We start from the raw sequence: 25,016 nt of genomic DNA on the forward strand, positions 1-25,016 counted from the left end.
AAGGATTGTTTCTTTTGTGTGTTTGTACAGGACCAAGCACCTGGGACCTGAGGCATTTCAGTACTATCAGAATATGAATATTTACTGCTAATAATAATAAAATAATACATACATATCCCTCAGTGGCAGTGAAGAAAAACTGTATGAGGACAAGCCATCTAGAATACTAATGAAGTAATTTATTGCAAGAGAGAAAATTGCTTGAAAACTCATTGGATGAAATTTAATAAAAGCATTTTAGGAGAAATATATTTAAGTAATAAAGCAAGCATAAAAATATTTCCTTAATATAGAATAGATTGTGTTGTTTTTGGTTTTGTAATAGTTATAAACACAATCAAAGTATGTACTTGGATGTGGAGTTTTGCTCTCAGGTTGGGATTGAAAGCTATAGCTTTTTATTTAAATGTTTCAAATGTTCCATGGTTTATGCAAAGCAATTTCACAGAGATTTTAGAAATGAAAAATAATAACATTTTTAAACCCTGGACTAACAGAAACAAGGTGGATACATACATTGCAAACCTCTTTTACTCCATTAGCTGTTAAAGGGATAAGAGCTTTGTCAAACATGCTGGTTTTGGTTTCTGGGGGGTTTGATAATGCTAAGGTAATATAATATAATTAACCACTATCTGGGGAAAAGAGAGGAAAATATCTCATGATTAAAATGAAACCAGATGATTTACTCCATAGAGTAAGAGTATACAGTAAGGTTTAAAATTATCTTATAAATTTATTGTTCTTTGAGTGGCTCTGCATATTCCCACTAATGGGTAAGGCACCAACTGATACAATCTAACAGGAGCCCCTTCTCCCAGCAGTGCCTGTGAGAGCACATGTGCGCCCCCTTTCTATACCTCCCCTCAGTGTTCATGAACATTCTGAGGGCAAGGGTATATAAAGGGGCACTGAGGCTATATAAGGGAGCATCAGCTCAGTTCCTTCCAACCACTTGTGCCAGATGGAAGTGAACCACTCTGGTCTTTTGGATCTGGCTTTTTTTCTCCTATTTTAGTCTATTGTCATAAATTTTTAGTGTTAGTATAAATAGTTTGTTAGTAGTTACAGTCAGCTAAGTTAATTTTCAGATTTGTTTCTATGGGGTGACAGATCAGAAGAAGATGAAGAAGAAGTCGGGCTTTAAGGGATGTACTTTCTGCCCAACCATCTTCCCGGTATTGGATGCCCATGTGAGGTGCCTTAAGTGATTCAGCAAGAGTCACTCCCCTTCTGGGTGTTACATCTATCACACTTTCACACCACATATGGAGAGGCGTAATAGGCTGCAGGTGGTCCTATTTAAGGAAAATCTCGCTGTTAACCAATCGGGTTCCAGGAGATCTTTGGATCTGAAGACTAAGAGGCCCATATTGCCTCTGATTGCATCAACAAGTAAGGCTAAGATTTCTGAGAAGTCCCAGGGATCCGTGCCTTCGCTGGTTCTGCCGTACATTGCCATTTCATCATATCCTCCTGTTAAAGCTGCCAGGGTGTCAGAGGCGCCATCTATTCAGTCTGGAGATAAGGACCCTATGCCTAGGTTCCAATTGTGTCCATTACAAAGAGGAAGACAAAGGAGAAGACAGCCACAGTCAGGAATGCCAGATGCCATGGATCACATTTATCAGTTCCATCTGATTTGGATCCATCTTCTCTAGTACCAAAGTTGAGACCCAAGTCAGTTCCACGTTCTATTTTATGATCCAGAATTACTGAGTTGAGTCTGTCTGGATCTGGTGATGCCTAAATCTGTAAGATTGTCACTGTTGTCTTTACAAACCCCTGTACTAACATCAGATCCGAAGAGGATTATTACAGTAGTAGAAGATGTTCACTGTTTGGCCCCCGATCATTCTTTAGATCCAAGTGAGAGTTTCTTGGGGAATAGGAAAAGGAAGACCTCATCAGTTCTAAGGTCTAAATCCCCTACTCTTGAAAAGAGACATAGGATAGAACCACCTCTGCTTCCTCCTCCTCTTAAGACTTCTGTAGGGTCATCAGGCAGATCTTTCTCACCTGTCATGTCAGTTAATCCTCCGATGCAGTTATCTGTAGTGAGACCCATTGCAGATGCAAGGTTGGATCCACAGGTAGAAGAGGATCATGAAAGAGTCAAAAGACCTCAACTCTCCAGATTTTTGCCACCCAAGGCTGGGTTTACTTAGTCTTTTGGTCAGTTTGTGCCACCACATCTTAGGCAGATGTACCTGGACACTAACTATTGGAGAGACTGGTAATCTTGGACTCCATGGCTTTATTGGGCTCCACCACATGAGTTCTTGGGTCATCCACTTTGTGGATGGAGTAATAATGTTCCAGCTGATAAGGATCCAGATGCTGAGAATTTTTTGGATCAGATACCACCAGGTACGTCTGCACCCCAGATAGTAGTGCCTGATACATTGTCTGAGGAAGAAAAGGAGTTGAGTTTGGTGGATCAATTGGCATCTACTTTGAACTTACCTTCAGTTGCTGAGGAAGAGTCATTGCATTCACTATCTGACATTCTTGGTGCTCCTTCAAGGACTAGAATGTCTTTATCTATTTTGAATGGTCTCTTGCAACCTGCTAAGGCCATTGGGTTACTCTTGCTTCCTGTCATCCCATTTCTTAAAAAGCAGACAGACTGTATCAGATCCCACAGGAGGGTATTGTATTTTTATACTCACCCTGCACCAAATTCTTTAGTGATTGCAGCAGCGAGTAATAGATTTAGGTTTGGTCAAGACCAGTCAACTCCAGCAAATAGAAAAGGGAAGAAATTGGATGCCCTTGGAAGGAAGGCTTTTCCTCCTTAATCTTTAGATATTAGCATAGCTAATTACCAGGTGGTAATGTCCCACTATCAATTCCATCTGTGGGAGAAAATGGTTATGTTTGTGCAAGAGTTACCAGACAAACAGAGGAAATTAGCCAATGCTATCTTGGCAGAGGGACAAAATGTGGCAAAACATGCTCTCAGGGCTTCTTTTGATGCTTCTGATTCTTCAGCCAGAGCCTTAGCATCTGTGGTTACTTTGAGAAGACATGCGTAGTTAAGGTCTTCATCATTGACTGTGGACACTAGGGTTAAGGTGGAGGATCTCCCTTCTGAGGGTGGTGGTTTTTTCAGTAACAAGATGGATGAGCTTTTGGAAAAGTCAGAAGAGACAAGATCTACTGCTCATTCTCTGGGTTAGTTCTCCGCTGCTAGGAGACCTCCTACTCCTTGTTTTCATTACCAGAGAACATTTTATGCTCAACCTTCTTCATATTTTTCATCTCAGAACCTTCAGCAACATCTTCAGCAAACAACTTATTTCTGGCAGTCTCAACAGAAAAAGAAGTCATTCAGGTCCAGACCAAAGTCAAAGCAGATCTGCTTCATGCTCTTCTTCATTTAATACATAACCACAGATCTGGCACAAGGTTCAAAAGTTTTGGACCAACTGGCAAAGCTCCTTCCTACCCCTTGTTTGGAAACAGGCTAGACCATTTTATCAGCTATGAGAGGCTTATTACGTCATGCAAACAGGTCATAGAAATAATAGGGAAAGTCTATGCCTTACAGTTCAAAATATTACTTCTTTTTAACTCCCCTTATCCTTCCATTTTCAGGGAATATCCCACAAAAGTTGTTCTTCTATAGGAAGTACAGAAATTGCTTTTGATGGGAGCACAAAGGAAGTTCACAAAGGGGTGGGGCAAGGGTTTTATTCAAGATGGGTCCTGGTGCAAAAAAAAAGATGAGTATTTCAGTCCAATTTTAGATTTAAGAAGGTTGAACACATTCATCCAAATGTTTCACTTTCAAATGTTAATTCACACCTCCATCATCCCTCACTCTCACCATGGATTGGTTCACAATTCTCAATTTAAAGGATACATATTTCTATATTTCTATTTGGCCAAATCATTGGAAATACCTCTGTTTTGTGGTGGGACAGAGATACTTTCAGTACGAGGTCCTGCTGTTTGTCCTCTCTGCAGTGCTTAGAATCTTTACATCTCAGAAAACAGGGTATGATTGATAAAATCATCTTCACAAGAAGATCTACTGACTCACATCCAGTTTACAACTTCCCTTCTTACAGATTTAGGGCTACTTCTAAAAGTCAAAAAGGCAAATTTCTGTGCAACTCAGAGAATCCACTTTATAGGATATGTACTGGACTCAGTAGCAGAAATGGCTTTCCTTCCAAGAAGAAAGATTTTTGAAGATAGTGCAATCTATTTAAAAGATTCATAGGCATTAGACTCAGAAAGTAATTTCTTTTTACATCTGATGGGTCTCAAGGCAGCAACTACTTATGTCACTCTATTTGCATGTCTCAGAATGAGGCCAACACAATTTTGGATGGCTCAGGTTGACAAGTCAAATCTGGACAATCTTCACATGTCAGTCACCATGCCACAAGACATGTAGATTATTTAATGTAGTAAACAAACAGAACCAATGTCCTCAAAAGGGTCATTTTCAATCCTCCTTTGCCATTCATCACCATAACCTCTGATGCACTGAACAATGGATGAGGGAGTTCATCTGGGTTCTCTGACCATTCAAAGTCACTGGGTGTCTCAGGAAAAGAATCTGCACATAAATGTTTTAGAATTGAGGGTGATTCACCTGGCTCTCAGCTCTTTTCTGCCTCATATAAGGAGGAAAGTTATGCTGGGAGAGAGAGACAAAACTACTGTTGTGTATTACGCCAACAAGCAAGGAGGTGCTCAGTCTACTGTGTTGTGTGCTGAGACAATCACTTTCTGGGATGGGTGGGTACAATCTACAGGATGTCTATCTGATAGCCCTGTATTTAGCAAGCGTGAGCAATGTGTTGGCAGCTCAGCTCTGCAGATAGTTCTCAAATGCATGAGTGGTCATTAAAGGATCAGATAATACAAAAGATCTTCTCCAGTTGGGGTCAGCCAGTTGTAGACCTGTTTACAACTAGGTTCAACTGTAAGTGTTGTCTTTTTTGTTCAAGAGTGGGAAAGGACAGTTGGTCTATTTCAGATGATTTTCTAATGCATTGGGGAACAGGCCATCTCTATGCTCTCTCCTTTCCCATTAATTCAGAAGGTGGTGGGGAAGATAAGACAGGACAAGGTGACATTGATCCTGGTCCCTCCAGCTTGGCTGAGACAGCAATGTCATATGGACCTGCTTCAGATGTTGTAAGGGGTCTACGAACTGCTACACTTGCCTTGAGACCTGTTATCCCAGCAGCATGGAAGGATTCTTCATGCACAACTTCAGTCTCTCTATCTGATGGCCTAGGCTATCAGACGCTGACTAATTTTGAACAATCTTGTTCCTCCTTTGTTCAAAATGTGTTGCTGAATTCTAGTCTATGAGGAAATGGACTAGATTTGTTTCTTGGATGCAGGGAAAATCTGACTGACCAGTTACAGCTTCTATTCCTGTGTATTTGATGTATTTAAAGTCTGAAGGCCTGTCTTTAATTTCTCTTTAACGTTTCTTTTGGCAGCTTTCTCAGCTTATGTTTTGATCAGTGACAGATTGTTGTTCAAGTATGATATGATTTAAAAGTTTCTGAAGGGGTTATTTAATATGTATTCCCCCCCCCTTGAGAGATCCAATTCCACCGTAGGATCTTAATTTGATATTATATTTGCTTATGAATATAACCTTTTAAACCCTAGGCAGAGTGTTCTTTATTTCACTTATCTATTAAGACTGTGTTTATTATTGTTATAACATCAGCCAGAAGGGTGAGCAAATTGCATGTTTTGATTACAGACCCACCATTTACTAGTTTTTCATAAAGACAAGGTGGTTCTTAGACCTGATCCCAGGTTTTTACCAAAAATGGTATCCGAGTTTCATATCAATCAGACAATAAATTTACCAGTGTTTTTTCCAAAGCCACATGCTAATAAAGGAGAATCTGCTTTACATACTTTAGATCCTAGAAGCGTTTTAGCATATTATTTATATAGAACTAAAGGTTTTAGGAAGCCTTCTACATTATTTGTTTCATATGGTAAGAATCATATGGGTTATCATCTGTCTTCTCAAATTGTTTCCAGATGGGTAAAACAATGTATCCTTGAATGTTACACATTAGCAGCAGTTCCTGTGCCTACTGATGTCAGATCTAATTTCTTTGGATCAGTGGCAGCATCTTTTGCTTCTCTTAAACATGTTCCTAATGGGGAAATCTGTAAGGCTGCTACTTGGAAGTCGGTCCATACATTTACTGAACATTATGCTTTGGATATAGCTTCAAGAACAGATGCCTGATTTGGTAGCGCTGTGCTTCAATCATTAATTGGGACTCTTCCCTCCTCCAGAGTTTTCAGATGGCTTACCAAACTACCCATAAGTGGGAATACGCAGAGCCATTCAAAAAAGAATTGAAGGTTACTTATTTGCGACCAGAGTTCTTTGAGATGACTCTACATATTCACACTTCCCATCCACCTTCCCCTATTTCTCAGAGTCCTATCTTGGTTTCTCTGCGTGAGCAGAGGAAGGAATTGAGGCAGTACAGACCACAGCACTTCCTTATATAGCTTCACCCTCAGAATGTTCAGACACAGCAAGGAGAGGGCTAGTTGGAGGCATGTGTGTACTTTAATGGGCACTTTGGAGAAGTCTCCACCATTAGGCTGCACTGGTTGGCGCATTATGCCTGAGCATGAATATGCAGAGTCATCTCAAAGAACTCCAGTTACAAGTAACCTTCATTTCCTTAATATTGCACCAAGCCTCCCTTCAGTGGGAGATTACTGTCATACTTGCTCCAGTTTACTGGTTGAAATGCAATTTGTGCTGCTTCAATTATTTAGGATAAAATTAGATACATCATTACGAGGAACAGCTAGAAATTTTGGAATGATTATTAATGGTGGTGCATGAAGCAGAAAGAGGACTGTCTGACCCTGTAGGAGTAATAAAAAAATTAATTAATCAGAGAGGCTGTAGAATTCGTATTGTGTGACTACTCAAAAATGTGGTAGAGCATAGAGCTTCCATTTGGAATTAGCACTAATCAATAGCTGGCTAGGAGTGTTGGCCAGAAAGGGGGCGCAACAAAAATATTGCTGGAAAAATCTGTACCAAATCCCAACTGTCAGATTTGCTGATTGAACACAGTACAGTTTATAATGTATCCTTTCATTCCTTTCTTCTTTGCCTATGCTGAGGCTCCCAATGTCATCCCCTTACTTACTTACTTCACACCATTTTTCTCTCCTCCCTTCCCTGCTCAACCCTATTTTTTAAAAATCTTTCCACACTTCTCTATGCCATTTCTCTTCTCCCTCTCATTAGCTAGTCCTCTATTTTGAGGATACCTAAATTTGTTCTTTGAAAATCAAAGCAGAGGGCTGGTATAAAGCAAAATGTTTCAGATAGGGTTACCATATTTCAGCAAGCAAAAAAGAGGACGGGAGGAGCCCCGCCCTAGCCCCGCCCCTGCCCCTCCCACTTCCCGCCCCCCCAGAACCCCCAACCCTCCTCCCGTTCCTTGTCCCCTGACTGCCCCCTCCTGGGACCCCTACCCCTAACTGCCCCCCAGGACTCCACCCCCTACCTAAGCCTCCCTGCCTCTTGTCCCCTGACTGCCCCAACCCTTATCCACACCCCCACCCCCAGACAGACCCCTGGGACTCCCACGCCCCATCCAACCACTCCCCACCCCCTGACAGCCCCCCCCAGAACTCCCAACCCATCTAAACCCCTCTGCTCCCTGTCCCCTGACTGCCCCCTCCTGGGACCCCTGCTCCTAACTGCCCTCCAGAACCCCACCCCCTACCTAAGACTCCCTGTGCATTGTCCCCTAACTGCCCCCCTCCTAAGACCCCCCCAACTGCCCCCCAGGACCCTACCCCCTACCTGTACCCTAACTGCCCAAAACTTTCTCCACTCTCCCCAAAAAGCCCCCCCATGAACTCCCGACCCCCCCCCCGTTTCTTGACTGCCCCCTCCAGAACCTCCCTGCCCCTTCTCCTGCCCCCTGGCCCCCTTACCCTGCTGCTCAGAACAGGGTGTTGGGCTCTGTGCGAGCCGGACACGTGGCTGCGCTCCCCAGCACAACACACAACCCGGTCCCTGGCCCTGCACAGTGCTGCCGGACCGGGACACTGGGCTGCAGGAGGAGGAGCTGCCGGCTCAGAATGCAGGGAGGGAGGAGGAGCTCCTCTACAGCTGCTCCAGAGTCCAGCCCATGACTTCCCTGCAGCCCTCCCAGCCGCTCGCTCTGCTCTGCCGGGGGAGGGGGGAAATCCCGGACATTTTGAGTGCTTTACAAATTCCCCCCGGATGCTATTTTTAGCACAAAAAGGAGGACATGTCCAGGTAAATCCAGACGAATGGTAACCCTAGTTTCAGAAATCCTTGCAATGAACCTGATCCCAGGTGTCATGATGGCTAAGAACAAGGCAGTGGGTTAACCTGCAGATGTGGAAAGCTACATGCATTATAGAGATGTACTGGTATCAGCTTTAGAGGAAATGTTGCTTAATCTGATACCGGGTTTAATGGACATAATGATCCTGAATAGTAGATAACAATAAAATGTATGGGAACAATAGAGAGAAAGTCAGGTTGTAGGAATTGGGGAGAGAGGCAGAAAAATGAGAGAGAGGTTAGACTTGACATATTCTATGTAGAGAGTAAAGAAAGGAGTCTAATATTATCTGGAGCAAGGAGCTCAATAACAAGGGGAAAGGACATAAATGACGTATAGGACTGTTTCAATCCTATCTACACCAATGGTAATTGGTGCTTTGTCCGAACAGGCCTTGGCTGTTTGCTGCAAGAGAATTTACTGAAACTATTAGTAAATAAATGATGGAGAATTTAAAAATCTTAACTTGATGCTTACAATCGTCATTGAACCGTTATCAGATGCTACATATACATGCTGCAGTAACATCAATAAAAATAGTGGAAGCCTTGCATTGAGCACCAATGCTAACAACTATTAACATCTGGTGCACTTGTTTCTGGGAGGACATATACATTCTGTTGGCTGGTTATAAATACTTACTGATAGATTGTGTCTGTTATTGTATGGGCCAGATGAGCTCAGGATACCCTTCCCACACTGCACAGACCTACAAATGAAACAGCCAGAGCTTGTACTCCCTATGTGAAAGTGGGTGGGGTTAGCTAATAAGGTCCGGAGAACTACATGCTTTAAAAGGTCATGCATGAGTGGAGTGGGAATATAATCAGGGCCCTGTCCCACCCATTATGCCTAAGAAGCTGGTACTGAGTGGCTTTATGGAGAGGATAGTAGATGCTGCTTTTGAGTATGTTTCCCCCAATGCCCCCAAGGCACTCTGCCTGCGTCAACAGCCTACAGGCAGAGTGTCTTCAGCGACTGCTTGGTTGGGTACCCCCCCCACACACACACACACCTGTAGTGGCTTCATGAATCATAATCTAGTCCTTATTTATTTTTCGCTTGTATGGCTCTGGAACAGCATGTACCTGAGTTACTTTCCCCCACACAAACCACTAAGCCTATCCGTGATATATTAAAATGTACTCTTCTGAGTCAAACCCCACAATTCAAGCTATTTGGTCCAATGTATGCATGTTTTTATGTCTTTTTATTATTTCTGAACTAGAGCTTTACAGGAGACTTTTTAAAAAAATATTTAATGAGTAACAGTATTCCTGTTTCTGGAGGAATGTCCTTTACTATTCACCTCAGAGGCCCTTTGTGCCCAGAGGAAACATGTAAACTATTGAAAAATTTACAGCTGTTCCACCGTGAAGTATTTTTGAGTTGTAGCCTCCTTGTGCAGAAGCTGTTTTTAAAACTAAAACTGTTTTATAATGTCAGCCTTATTACCAGTGGGAAGAGAATGTGTGGTTTTTTTTCCTCCTTGATGTGGCAGGTTTATTTTAGCAACCCCATGCTTTAAAACTGCTCCTGGTCTGGTGAGAAATCTTTCTGTATATAACATTTGATGATTCAGTGACAGTCTTAAAATAGGCAGATCTCATCTATTGACTAATATTCTAAAGAAATGTTTTTATTTCAGATTTTTGATGTCAGAACTGATTAAAGGATCTGGAGGAACCTTTACAGTATTACTAAGTGGGGGGGCATCCGGAGGGGCCATTGTGTGACAAAGCAAAACCAACCCCAGCTTTCCCACATGTGTATGAAATAGAATTAGACATCTACCCACCTCCCTACACCCAAACTTCAGGTTTTAAAAAAATGGAACCTGATCTGAAGTATCCCTCATTGTGGTTATACAAGACGAATAGCTGACTTGGGTTTTGCCAAACTAATACAACCTCTGCTTTTGACAAATGCTGCCTTACAAGGAAATGACATCTCTCAAGGGGCAAGAGATTGGACTAATTTTAGTGACTTGTATGCTATGAAACCAAATTTCCTCTTTAAAAAGGCACTGTAAAACAATTCATGTTTAATTTAATAATACACTACCAAGAATATAGTAATTTAGTAATACATTATCAAAAATATAACTGAGGGGAAATAGAAGAAGAGAGGAGATAGCAAGATACAAAGCTGATGGGGGGGAAGGGTGATGGAAGAAAAAAGCAGGGAGGTGGCAAGGGCGGAAAAATATACAACTGAGACATGATAAAACTAAAAGATTTTATTATTTAAAACCTAAAGGTCAACTTTAAAATATAGTTGAAAAAGTGAAAGAATGTGATGAAATAGATCAGACAGAAGGAGGTGCATATGCTAAAATTTGCCTAGGACAGCAAAAGCCCTGATCTAATCTCTGCTTTCAAGAATTTTGTAAGAAAACTGAAAATTGCATTTGCTTTATTACTATATTCCCATTCCATAGCCAGTGTTTCCTGGTGGGCTTTTTCGTGTGTGTGTTGCTCATTGCACTGTGCTTTTATTGATTTCTACAAGGATTTCGTCAAGCAAAAATAAGCATTTCCATCACTTTACAGGCCTTACCTACTTCTCTGTCAGTTTTTACCAACCCCACATTTTCCAATTATACTTGTCTGTCATTTGACATTTTTATCTGACAAGTAAATTAAGGTCATCAGGAAGAGTCAGGCTTGAAGAGACCCTTTGTAGTGATGTGACTAGTTGAAGAAAATCCTAATATATTGGACTCTGATATATCTGCCATCATGGTAGAAGAGAACAAGAGGAGCAAAATAATCACTTTCTAAGAGTATACAGTCCCAGCTAAGAATCATACTGGTTAAAGACAGAAAAGCTAAATTTAGTCATTGAGTTCATCCCCCTCCATGTGCAGGATATAGTCCTGGTTAGAGGACTAATGTTGTTAAATTGATATATTACACTTCATTTTAGCTAAAAAGCCAAGAAACAACAGTTCTACTAAACAGAAATGATCCAGGAAGCCTGACTAAAGCTCTTCTGAGTTTTCTGCATGATGGTTATTTGGGCTACTGAACCAATTTTTATCATCAACTCTATCCTTCTCCAATACCCAGAACTTTAGTTATCAGGAAAGAAAGCTTCAGATTGTCCATTTAGCAGCAAGTGTGTATTAAGGATGTCCAGGCACAGGTAGTTAGTATCTGAACCCCTTCTGCACCTGCTAAATTCATTGCTCCTGCATACCTTTTTTTTTCTATTAAACTCATCTTGAAAGGGCTGCAGTTTGTCCTCTAGTCCCCACTTCAAATGGTGGCAATATGCACTCATTTAACATTTCCTTCTCTTGTTATGGCTTTAAAATGTCTCTAGGCTTAACAACTCTGCAGCAGTTTAGCAGGGGCCCAACAGTTGAGAGATGGTATTCAACATTTGATCTGAAGACCTGGGATAATGATTATTTTTTGCACTGTTACTTGTGTCACATCATTTTTGTTAACTTGATTTTTTCCAAGTAAATATGACAGTATTGAATATAACATGATGCAAAGTCTAAAGTCATTCCCACAATATCACTAGTTACTGTTTGGGAGCTTAACTATTTAGTGAGTAGTTGATAAAAGGTTTCAGTGTATCTTTCATTCAAAAATGTATGTATCTAACTTGTCTGTGAAGAGTTTATGACCACAGATGCTGAATGCAGTATTGTAATTTATTGTCTGTACATATTTCCATTAAATTATAGAGACAGAAACCTAATGCCAGAGATTTAATACATTGTTTTTATTGCAAAGTGGACATAAATTACTATTGTTTTTATTTGCTTTGACTACTGTTGCAAAGATAGCTCAGGCTATTTATTAGTTGCTAAATCATTCAGAAATATTATTTAAAGTCCAAATGTTCCCTCTTGGATACAACATTTTTATGAGGCTTTTGACAGTTTGTGTACAGTATTCTGGGTGTCACAAAGTACTGTGTAAGAGGCTACATTGTATTGAGGCTTCTCCTCAGAGGATCCCAGATGATGTACCTACATTTGAATCAACGGAGGCCCCAGGAGAGCTGCATGTTGTGCTCTCTGAGAAGTGCACAATTGCATGAAACCAGATTTTGTTTTCTTGATGAAGCTGAGGTTGATCTCTTTCCTGCATTTGTTGAAGTCAGCTAAAACACCCGGTACTATATTTCTACCAGTGTCAGAAGGCCCCTAATAGGGCCCCTGTTCTTAATTCTCAAAATACTACATATCTCATAAAAACTAACAAATAGAGAACAGATGGAAATGTACTGGAGGGTAATAACTTTCACATAAAATTAGGTGCTGATAAAGATCCTCAGGATTACAGAGCAAGAGAGACAGAGACAATAGAGCCAAATCCTTCTCTCATTAATAGAGCATCTAATAGACTGAGGCCTTGAACTGGCCTCTAGGCACTACTGCAATATAAATGTTTAATATTAATAATAATAATTAATTAATAGGATCAGACTCGCAGAGTCAATATTTTCAGGTGATTTGCTTAGACCCAATGTTTGTTGGAGAAAGTGATAGAACAGACAAATCTTGAGAACAACATTTTTGTTGCTTGGATAGAGTGCAGGGAGCTAACAGATGAGTCTGCACTCAGATCACTCTGACACCTATTAGTTCCCCTGAAGAAAACTGATTGGGATTATTATAGGTAATTAGTGAATCAGACTGATGGGCTGGCTGAGCTAATGAGCCAATTAGACCATCAGCTCAAGATTGATAAAGAGGCAGAGGAAGGAAGTGCCAGGTGAAGAGGAATAGGGGTAGCTGAGTCCAGTCTCACAGAGGCCTCAGGGAAGGGAGACTGCTCCTCTGTGGTCCTGAAGGGAGGACGAAAAGCACAGAGGATATTGTAAACAGTACTGTTGCATAGGACTGTTGCATAAAGTTGCATAAAGTACTGTTGCATAAAGATGTAGGTGGAGGGAACTCAAATGGTACAGTGAATGCACAGCCAGTAGAATCGGAGCTGATTTCTGGGGTGCAAACAGGCAGGCTAGGGATCATGTTCCGCTACAGTTACCTTTCTCCAAAGCACCTTATAGTTAAAACTGTACAAATATGTTAGCAGCCTGAAGAGCCTGTGCTGCAAAGGACTCTGAATAAGAGTCTTGTCTCTGGCTTCTGTGGGGCTCAGTTATATAGTCCATATTCATACAATACTGGAAGATTTTCCCACAGAATGAATGCAGAATTGGGCTTAGTGTTAAGCTGACTAAATAAATGTGCTGTCAATGTGTCTAGAAGTTTGCTAAACTTGGACCCTGGCAAATTGCAAGAGTCTGAGGGTATGTCTTCACTACCCGCTGTATTGGCGGGTAGCGATCGATTTATCGGGGATCGATATATCGTGTCTCGTTAAGACGTGATATATCGATCCCCAAACGCGCGTGGACCCCAGGTAAGTCGATCTAAGATACTTTGACTTCAGCTACGTTATTCACGTAGTTGAAGTTGCGTATCTTAGATCGATACCCTCCCCCAGTGTAGACCAGCCCTGAGAATTCCATAGGCCTTCCTCTGATCATCCTGTAAAGCTTATACTCAAGAAACCACAGTGATCTTAGCAACTGTGACAGAATATAAAAAAAGTGCCAGTTTATTCATATAGCCAGGCCACAACCCATTTAGGATTTTAAATATATTTTTAAAATATTTGAATATAATTGCTTTGCCAAAACCCTTATAAACCAATTCCACTTCATGAGTTTTATTTTCTTGTGTTTGGAAAGAACACAAAGCATTATTTTTTACTATTATCTTATTACTATTATTATTACAATTATCTAGTATAGTACAGCATTGGGCTCTTTTAAATATGGGACCTGATTTTCACACTCTAGTTGTGTGTGCAACTGTGCACTTTGCATGCACACTACTTCATGTACACATTGCTAGATGGAGAGTCTCTCTAGATATCTGTATGTGGTAGTGTACGTGCATGCTATATGGATAATTACAGGACAATGCAGTGTAGGTTTGAAAATCAGGCTCAATTTTAAATTTCATGATTATTGGCTATTTTTATGAGCTGATAGCTCCAGGAGCTGGACATTCCAGTTATTTTGACTGTAATTTTTAAGCGTTGACAGGCAGGAGCAGAAGTTTCAGGACCAAATAACAGAGGAGAAAATGTTTGCGCAGTTCCCAGGCACCTCTTTAATCTCTCTCTGTCAAAACCGCCTCCCCACCTTCAGGAGCAGTGTAGGGAACTAACTACCTGCCCGTTGATCTCATCCCCTTCCCTCCACAGGCAAATTCCACCCACTGTCTTCATTAACCATCAGAGAAGTCATTGCAACTTTCAGTTCTCGTAGAGTAATCAGGCATTTGGCTGCTGGAATATTATGATCCTTTCTGCATGTATCCCACTCATCGAAACTTTAACCCCTCTTTTCTGTGTTTCTGTTTCAGCTTCTGATATAGCTGTGGAGCAGGGGCAGATTCTTGTAATTGCCACTGCTGCTGTTGGTGGATTCACTCTCCTGGTTATCCTCACTCTGTTCTTCCTAATCACTGGGAGGTAATTCATATTACACTGTACTAGTTCATGTAGGGTGAAATTCATCCCAATGAGTGGGCTCACATTAGTTAAATCATTACTCCATAGCTTATGTGGCGAATAGGGCCTTTTGCAGTCCAAATGTCATGGTGTAAACGTCACCCTTATTGAGTGTTGACAGCTCTCCCAATTTTAGTGAGACTCTTCTAATATTTGGTGTTTTGTTTAAAGCCCCACTCCTAGAGTCATGTGATTAGGTGAGAATCGCTGCATTCATTTTTTCTAGCCCTCCTTGCCAAGAAAAGCTTGAAAACTTGGTCCAAGTACACCCTAAAGGTTCGGAAACCAGAAAGCAAATAAAAAGAATCCCAAATATATTTTTTATTTTAAATCTCATGATTTTAAGCCAATCTCATGATTGGGGGTGGGGCTTGACTCATTATTTGGTGTGCTTGCAGTTAGCAACAGTGTGTACTCTATTAACCTATTTTAGTAGCATATTTTTGTGACCACTTTCTGTATTAAACTTTAAAAAAATACATATCCAACAATAGATGTAGCAATTGAAATACACAAAGAGAAAATATGCTTATTGAAATCTATTGCCTGATCAATGTTTGATTTTTTTATATATCTTGTTTATGAAAACAGTCCAGTCTAGTGATAGAATCATGGTTTTACTAATCTAAGTATAGATCGGAAAAGTGGTACCAGAAGCAGAGGGAGGACAACTAAGAGAAATGTGATCAACTTAAGTAAAGGAAAAATTAATCGAAAACCATTAGAATTAACATACTAAGAGTAATACTAATTAGATTGTAGAATAGTCTCCCCAAAGGAAGTGGTGAGAGTCCTATTTGCTTGGGATTTTTAAAATTAGACTGAACAAAGCCCTATTAAATCTACTTTAGCAAACATTGATGCATTAGGAGGGGATGCACTAGATGACCTATTAGGACTTACCCAATGATTCTCTTATTCCATTTCCATTTCCTTCCTTGTAATACAATACTGACTGTTCAGCTTGCTTCACTTGATATGATGATCACGATCTACTACGGACACTGTGTTAATTGGATGAGGAGTTGCTTTTATTCTGTTGACCAGATTCTGCTCTTCCTTACACAAATGTAAATCTGGAGTAAATCCATATAACCTCACTGGAGTTACTACCATTTTGCACAGATGTAACTGAGATCAGAACCTGGCTCCCTGCCAGTGTGGGGAATCATGTGTCTCAGATCCTCCACAAAGAATATCCATGCAGCAGTATCCCCCTCCCATGTGGAAAAATGGACTCAACCACTTCCTGGTTCAGTGGTTGAACCAGGAAGTGGTTCACCACCCCTGGGCCCCAGGGTGGCCCCTCTCTCACTCCAAGGTTTCACAAGAAAATGAGTATGACAGCCAAGAAAGGGGAGGGCCAGATGGACAGACATCACCCCTGCCCTGTACCCGATTCAGTTTCCAAGAAAAAGACAGTGTGTTTCCACTCTCTTTTGTGCCTGGGATCCCTACAGCCAGTGAGAGTCACTGGTCGTGCAGCTTCTCTGGGGTTGTGCTCTAGGAAACAGGAAAAGCTTCAGGGAGACAAAGCTTCTCTAGAGACATGAGGAGACTCCACAGAGAGGTTCTTTTGTTTTCCTGAGGGGTAGGAGGTCCCACAGCCTGTTTCATGGGGAGGGAATGTGTATGCACAAACCGTGGACTCCTTTCCCCCACACAACATACTGAAGTGGAAGTATCTCCAAAGAGGACTTGTTACTGAGTTCCTCCATCTGTGCCGCACCTGTTTTTTGGGAGGGAGGGGGAATCTATGGATTGCATGGAACTGAACACTGTATTTGCACTCTTGTTTAGAATCTAAGCTTTCATTTGGTTGGCAGAGGAAGTTCTAGCCCTCCTGAATGTGAATATATCCGTCATTATGTGAATTAATGCACTTTTCTCTTGTGAAGCCTGTAACATGACAGACTAAAAAACAATAGAACCAGTGGGTGTTAACATTCCATTAAGATAAATGGGAGAAGTTAACTTCAAAGACTAATTGTGACAAATTAAGTATTAAGAGTGTAAGCAGAGATCTTTACTAGTAGCTACTGCTGTAGATACTGGAAAATATTATATTGTTTCAGTGGAAATAAGGATGGATTCAGCCTACAAAGACAGGAAAATTTTGAAAGAAATGATTATGTAGAATCATCAAGTGGAATTCCTGAAAAACAGTGTGAATGCCTCTCTTAAAAGTAACTCAGTAATGGAATAAGAGTAGTATTGATGTGGAGATTCTTGAATTCTTTCTACTTTCATTCTTTCTCTTTGCTAATGTTAAGAACATCAGAGGTTCTTTTAGCTTTCTAACATCTTACTGAATGGAACTTTTCAATTACATAAGATATGGATTCAATTTGAAGTATCTCTTAAACACAGTGATAAGACAGTATTCATTGGAAATTATTCTCTGAAGACAGAGTGAGAAAATTTTGGATAAATACTCAATTTACTATAGGATTTGAGGCAAATTTCAGTGTGAAAGATTGGATTGGTACCCTACAGATGTGTTCTGCTTCACTATTTAGAATTAGCAATTTGATGGACTGTCGAATCACAAGGCTGCTGATGAGTCTATTCATATTGAAGAGGCATGGTGAGATAAGCACCTGCTTGTGACTTCAGTGAATGATTATCCACTAAGAGCAAATAGGAAGCATTTCCATCAGTTTCAGATATTAAAATGAAAGATGCAATGACTTAGAGCCACAAAAATTATGGGGGATGGTTGGCTAAATTCCAGGGAATGCAGCATTAAAGCCTGGTATGATTTATTTTGATCATTAGGGAAATTATTCCTCAGTGTTTTGTCCTAAACTACCGATAATGAAAACATGTCAAAAACTGAGAGACTCGCTATTACAACCCAGATGAGCTCTCCCTGCTGGACATGCACTAAGCTGCTGCAATGGACAGTGGCGCTCATCACCGTTTGCATGTTACACATGGTGCATACCATTGGCAGCGGCAGCACCACCCATGGAGGGAAAAAGGGCTACCCAGTGAGGGAAAAAGAGAGCCCCTAAATGGAGTGGATTGCTACCGAGTGTATGGGATCAGAGTGCCACTTACTGCAATTTTCCCGACAGATCCTCTGTCACAATGGAGGGACCATCAAACCAAACTCGAATGATGCTGCGACCCCTAAAGTGAAAGGGGTTCAGCTGAGTGTACCATGTCACAAATTTCTGGGAGTGCCGTTGATATTGGATGCAAACCTTTGGTCCCATGTGCTCTTGACTTGCTGGGGCTGGGCAGAATTGAGGCACTGTCTCTCAGGCTCCAGCTGTCTAGGCATAAACTCCAGGTGCAGATGCCATATCTGCCCCCACTCTTGACATTGAGAACACTGTGGTCCAATTACCTAGGCCCTGAAACTAGTGCCAGCTCTCTCAAGCATCCACAGAAGCTGTTGCATGCTCTCAAAGTTCCACCTAAACTGTGGACCCATTGATTTACTGTTTCCCTCTTTGGAACTATGTGACAGTTTAAGGAAGAGACGCTGCAGAGGGATTTCTAAACACCCACACCTTTTGTCACAGAAAGCATACAAGACGTACAGATCCATGCAAAAATAATAAACATCTTTGCACAAATACCCTCCCTTCAGTGTCCTCACTGCTCCAATGTGGCCTTTGGGTTTTGGTCAGTCCTTTTAGGGTCTCAACACCCTCCTGCTCCTCCTGTCCAGTCTTCCCGCCTTGTTCTGATTGGTGAGAGAAAGCTACCAAGAGAAGAACTTGTCCTTTTTTACTTTCCAGTCCTCTCTATCAGGTAATCCTCCAGGCCAGCCTCAAAGCCTCCCTTAGGTTATCAAGGTCCCCATTAGGTGATCCTTTGCTTGGTTACAATCCACCTAAGATCCAGATGAGATGAAAACTCTTTTCTTGCACCATACCCATTATGTTGCCAGGACAAAGTCATTCATGTTTAACAATCCTTGATCACTCTTCATTGCTTGTCTTCTGTCTACACCCTTGGAATTCCAGTCCAAGATGGATGCAAAAAGACAACAGGCAGAGTACAGCCTCACAACCAAATGGTGCTCACAAAACAAAATGAAGTTTTTAGTTTTATATAAATACATTCAGACATATAGTTAATACTTACACTCACACAGCTGGTTGTATGTTATTTATTCCGTATGATCACTAACATCTTCACAGAGGTGACAAAATAATGAATGCAGAGATTGGAGCTGAGGCTAATTAGAGAAAATGTGTGGTTCTGACATGGAAAAAGGGTTTTATCCTTCATGAAGCCCATTAGTGTCATAGAATCTATTACCTTTATAGAGAAAAAGTGAGCTGCTTTAACCCACAGGACATTAAAGATAATAGGATCAGGTTTAAAATGCACAAATCAACATATAAAAACACACAGACATAGCATGAGAGAGGCTAAATTCAATAATTTATCATCAGATTGCAAGGATTTTCTGTTGTTGTTTGTGGACAAAACTAAAGATAAGTGCAAACCCGGAAATTCGATATCTGGTTTGAGCTCAATTTGAAAAGTTTGGATTTATTGTATAATTTGAATTTCAGTATAGTTCATTTCACTGTTAATCACCCCAACCACATTCTATTTTTATATTTTATATGTGGCTTTTTTATAGCTGCTCATAATACATAATCTTTCAAAAATTTGTTATTTATAAATCTCTGTAAATTCATAATAGGTAGATCTTGTAATCAAAGTAGCTTATGATGTCATGAACCTCTATAGAAAACGTAATGTGCATTTATTCTGTGTATGACAACCATTTTAACTAAAACTCTTTGCTCTTTAAAAAGATGCCAGTGGTACATAAAGGCCAAAATGAAGTCTGAAGAAAAAAGAAGGGCTCATTTGCAAAATGGACATTGTAAGTAATACAACATTGTGTTATTTAATACCTATGTTGCATTTTCAATGAAAGTTATATATTGTTTTCTCTACACATTTTGACCCTGATTCTGTAATTTAATCCATGTGGAAAAACCCCTTCGTTTATGCAGACCCACATTGATTATAGGATCAAGGCCTCTGTTTTTATCTGTGCATCCTCTTTGCAAAAGTTATTTGAAAACCTTGCATTTATTCTACTGAGCAAGTCTGCAAGGGAAAAAGTCCATCACCTTTTGGATTTCAATGTTAATAGTTTTTATCAGTTTTCCAGGCTTGCCTGTGAATTCACAACTGCTCTGTATTATATTATTCTTTATGAAGTGATTATCAATAGATTCTGCTACTGTGGTGCATGCAGCTTACATATGTGAGATCAGACACTTCTGATTAGCAGTGCAGTCCTGCAGTCACTGTTCAAGTAGGACTCCTCATACCCACCTCCATGCAAATAGACTATTGCTTGTTAGTCACTAAGAGTGAAATCTGTGTGGACAATCACTCAAAAAAGAACAGTTATTCTACCCTACAGTAGCTGTGGTTGTTTGAGGTGTGTTATCAACACAGATTTCACGACCTGCCCTCCTTTCCCATTACTGCTCAGTTCTACTCCTATGGGATTCTATATTGATGAAGGAACTATGGGGCAGTTGGGCCTATTCTACAGTTTATGTCCTGAGGTGCAGGGGAACGAGGGCACTGAGGTGCAAGCACTGCCCCAATGGACACTGCTAGCCCAGAAGAATCTGAACTTGCACGCCTGGGGCACATGTGCAACAAATGTGGAATCTCTATGGGCAATAGATCTCGAAAAACCATAGTTCCTATAGGGCAAGTAACCATTCTCTTTGCGGCAGTTTCCTTCTTCTTCTGGGAAATATGACAGATTGGGTGTGCCAAAAATAAACATTAACAGTATTTTATCTGTGTATTTACCATTTCCAGTGCTTTCGTATTGGTAGTGTCTTCCTTAATGGTAATACGCTACCTTCCAAGTGTTTTAACAGACTCATAATAGTGGTATTACATGAAATGCTAAAATGGAAATTCAATATTTTTCTGTTGAAGAGCTACTTTTTCCCAATGCACCAAATTATCTTTAAATTAATTGAATCATCTCCAAATCTGAAGAATAGGGGCTGACTATTCAATTGAGAGTTCATATATGCACATTTAATTATAACCTTGCTTAATTTGATCATCTTATTTACTAAAGTGCCTGATTCTTCCACACTACTCTACTCATGTAGAATAGTACCTTACTCATAATCCCATTGAATATTTACTATACTGCTTGCCTGGTCATGTAGTACTTTATGTAAGGGTAGCAGAATCAGGCCCCAAATTATAAACCATCCTTTGGAAAGCAGGATGGGAGTTCGGGGGTTGAGGTCTTTATTTTTGAATGAATGAATATTCATGATGATGCAAGGTGCTGGATGAGCAGCATTGGAGACTGAAGTCCTCTATTAATCCAAATATAAGCTTCCACGCATGCTGCCCTACTTCTCCAGTGTTGCTCAAGCCCATGTAGAAAGACCACCTCTGGGAGGGGGGAAGGGTATTGCTACTTCCATAGTCATTCAATCCCTGGCAGCTCTAAAGCTGCCAACAAGCATGCCAACTGTTGTAGATGTTTGGCCACCCATTCGTTTTACATAGACTACAATTTAATTAGCAATCAGTTGCTAATAATTTTGGGTCACTTTCGACCTAGTCCAGATTGTGTCTGTCAACTTAAATATAAAAGACTTAATATCCCATCACTAATGCACTGAACCATCTGTTCACTTCATTTTTTTTAAAGTTAATATTGGTTATAGCATGGGAATGTTTGTTGAAGGATTTTTGACTAAAACATAAGTAAAATCTTCCTTTCTTTCCAGTGCGCTTCCCAGGAATAAAAACGTATATTGATCCAGACACATATGAAGACCCATCTCTTGCTGTCCATGAGTTTGCAAAGGAGATAGATCCTTCAAGAATTCGTATTGAGAGAGTTATAGGGGCAGGTAAAAGCATGCAGGCTTACAAAAATACTAATAATTATCTCTCCTAGACATAGGGAAACTGCCTTACTCAACTTGAAGTCATATGGTGGTAATCAAATACTGTATCAAATGTGGGCAGAGTTTCCCAACAGGCAAGGACACTCTGGGACAGCTCTCACCCACAGTGCTAAAGGTGCAGCAGGAGTGGCAATGGAAGTCTTTCCTATTGTGCTGTTACAGAAAAATGGACGGGCTGCCCACTCTTTTGAAGAGTCCAGAAGAATAAAGTGGGAACTAGTTACTCCCTCAAGACCATGAAAGTGTGAGTGATAAAGGTAATTGGGCTGCCTCCAGAAGAAGAGTCCAGATTGGTGGCAGTGGTAATCTGCATCTCTTAGCTTTTCCACTGAATGTTGGAGGCCAGTCCTGGGATTCTTCTTTCCTATACAATGGAGGGAGGACAGGAACCACTGCAAGTAGAAGTTCAATCCTTCCTCCATAAGGTGGCTAGGGTTATCTAGGGATGTTGAGTCTTCAGAGAGCAGTACACTCTGACTTTAAGGATGGGTGGCTGAATATTTATGAGAAAATATTGTGACAGATGTATAGTCTTTGCAAAGATTTTGCTGTATTCTAAATTTTAATTAAAAGACAAAGAAAAACGGGTTCCTAGCTGGTCTGGTGGGGAAGATTGACAGATAAATTTAGTAGTGCCTGTCTCTATTTCCACATCCAGACAGACAGACTCCAAGAAAATGCAAACAGAGACACGAAGATAACCTATTCCTATTAAAAGGGACACTGTAGGACAAGTAGGTATGGAAAAAGTGAGTATTACATTTACCGCATAACAGGAAAAAACAAAATCAATGTTGTTTGGCAAACTGTGTCACTGAGGCCACATTTTGCTCTATCATCTGACATAGATTAGATAGATCCCAAATGATATTCAGTTTGCCAAGTACTGCCAGTATGCAAATACAATTTGCAATGTTTTCATTATTTTTGCAAACGTTAATTTTCCTCACACCTATTTCAGAGTTCCCTCTGTTGAGTCTGTCTTTCAGAAGATTCATGAATACAGGACTTTTGAGTGAAAGCGTTAAATCTATCTTCCCTTCCAGAATGATAAAACCTTATTTTCTTTCTTTGAAAGTGTGCAGAATACAAAAAAATCTCTATGAAGACTATACAAACAGAGCCCATGGTTTTGGAATGTTTCCACTTATTGTTTGCGCAAACATGCTCATTGATTTTAAATTCTACATGTTTTTTAAATGGTCTAATTCTTAGTTGGCCTTGGAAAGATAGTGCCAAAACTTGTCAAGCTGTGCAGAATGCAGTAGTTTTATTGCACATGAAGTTTTGTTGAATTTTCTTTTCTGATTTCATTTCATGTTGATTTTCATGCCTTCAGTTTCGCTCCAAAATGCTAACTGAAATTCAGCCAAGACTATAGTTTCATCTGATTTCAGGTTGACACCATGCACTGAGTTTCATATGGGATGGGATTTTTCGAAGTGCCTAAAGGTATGAAGAGCACAACTCAATAGAAACTCCATGGGATTCATGCTCCTAACTCTCTTTGGTGCTTTTTTGTTTCCAAATTAAATCATCATCTCACCATGCTTTGTTCACAACTCAGACCAGGTTCACTGAAAAGTTTGCAAAATCCAACCAAAATCCAGGCTAGATGAAATTCTTCCAATTTAGGGGGTTTTGATGTGAAAGTGTTGCACAGCTTGTTTTCATCCACATGGTATGTACTGCCATGAAACTGTATCAAATTTGTGATGGGGGATGGGATGTACAACAGATATTAATGGAACTAGGTGAGAAACAGTCCTCCACAGGTACATCTAAGACCAAAGACTAACCTCAGCCATATATGCTTTGTACATAATCATTCTTAGCACTTAGCAGAATGTTTTTTCTCCCATAGAAATGAATTCATTTTACTAAAGTGGGTAAGTATTATTATCCTCATTTTACAGATGGAAAAACTAGGCAATAAGGGTGTGTCTACATTAGGAGTTTTCAGTCCTTTCCCCACAGCTGGACTACCACTCATGCAATTTTACCTGAGCAAGTTTAATTGATCCTGGACCATTTATCTAGTTTGACCTCCTGTATAGACAGGCTATAGAACTTCCCTAAAATAATTCCTAGAGCAGATTTTTAAAAACATATCCAATCTTATATATAATCTAAACATTGTAAGTTATGCAGAATCCACCATGATCCTTGTTAAATTGTTCCAATAGTTAATTACTCTCACCGTTAAAAATTTACATCTTATTTCCGATCTGAATTGTCTAGCTTCAAATTCCAGCCATTGGATTGTGTTATAACTTTCTCTGCTAGATTGAAGAGCCCATTATTAAATATTTGTTCCCTTATAGTACCTATAGACTGTTATCAAGTCACCCTTTAGCCTTCTCTTTGTTAAGATAAATAGATTGAGCTCCTTGAGTCTATCAACATAAGGCTTGTTTTCTAATCAATTAATCATTCTTGTGACTCTTCTCTGAACCATCTTCAACTTATAACCATCCTTCTTGAATTGTAGGCACCAGTATTGCTCCTGTGCCAAATATAGAGGTAAAATAACCTCTTTACGCTTACTTGAAATTCTTGTTTATGCATCCCAGCATTGCATTAGCCCTTTTGGTCACAACATCACACTGGGAGCTATTTTTAGCTAATTATCCACCATGACTCCCAAATTTTTTTTTCATAGTCACTGCTTCCCAGAATAGAACTTCCCATCCTGTAAGTATGGCCTATATTCTTTGTTCCCAGATGTATACATTTAACCATATTAAAACACATATTGTTTGCTTGTGCCCAGTTTACCAAGCAATCGAGATTGCTTTGCATCAGTGACCTGGCCTCCTCATTATTTACCACTCCCACAATTTTTAAGTTATCTGCAAACTTTAGCAGTGGTGATTCTATTTTTTCTTCCAGGGTCATTGATAAAGATGTTAAATAGCACAGGGCCAAGAACCAATCACTTCGAGACCCCACTGGAAGCAGACCCACTCAATGATGATTACCTGTTTACAGTTACATTTTGAGACCTATCAGTTGACCAGTTTTTAATCCATTTAATATGTCTGTTAATTTTAAATTATTCTAGTTTTTTAATCAAAATGTTGTGCCCAGTCAAACGACTTACAGAAGTCTGAGTATGTTACATCAACATTACCTTCATCAATCGAACTTGTAATCTCATC

At 40.2% G+C, this 25,016-nt stretch overlaps 1 protein-coding gene across 4 annotated transcripts in view; it reads left to right on the top strand.

The window, feature by feature from the left end:
* The window catches only part of EPHA6 (EPH receptor A6), an 872,804-nt gene that overhangs the window by 653,206 nt on the left and 194,582 nt on the right, over positions 1–25,016 (top strand). For all 4 annotated transcript variants that reach the window (XM_054046132.1, XM_054046149.1, XM_054046139.1 and 1 more), the window contains 3 exons: positions 14,761–14,869; positions 19,696–19,766; positions 21,673–21,798. In XM_054046132.1, coding sequence (XP_053902107.1) covers positions 14,761–14,869; positions 19,696–19,766; positions 21,673–21,798 — 306 coding nt within the window. The remainder of the gene's footprint in view (positions 1–14,760; positions 14,870–19,695; positions 19,767–21,672; positions 21,799–25,016) is intronic.

The sequence above is a fragment of the Malaclemys terrapin genome, chromosome 1 (assembly GCF_027887155.1).
Source record: "Malaclemys terrapin pileata isolate rMalTer1 chromosome 1, rMalTer1.hap1, whole genome shotgun sequence".
Classification (NCBI taxonomy): domain Eukaryota; kingdom Metazoa; phylum Chordata; order Testudines; family Emydidae; genus Malaclemys; species Malaclemys terrapin.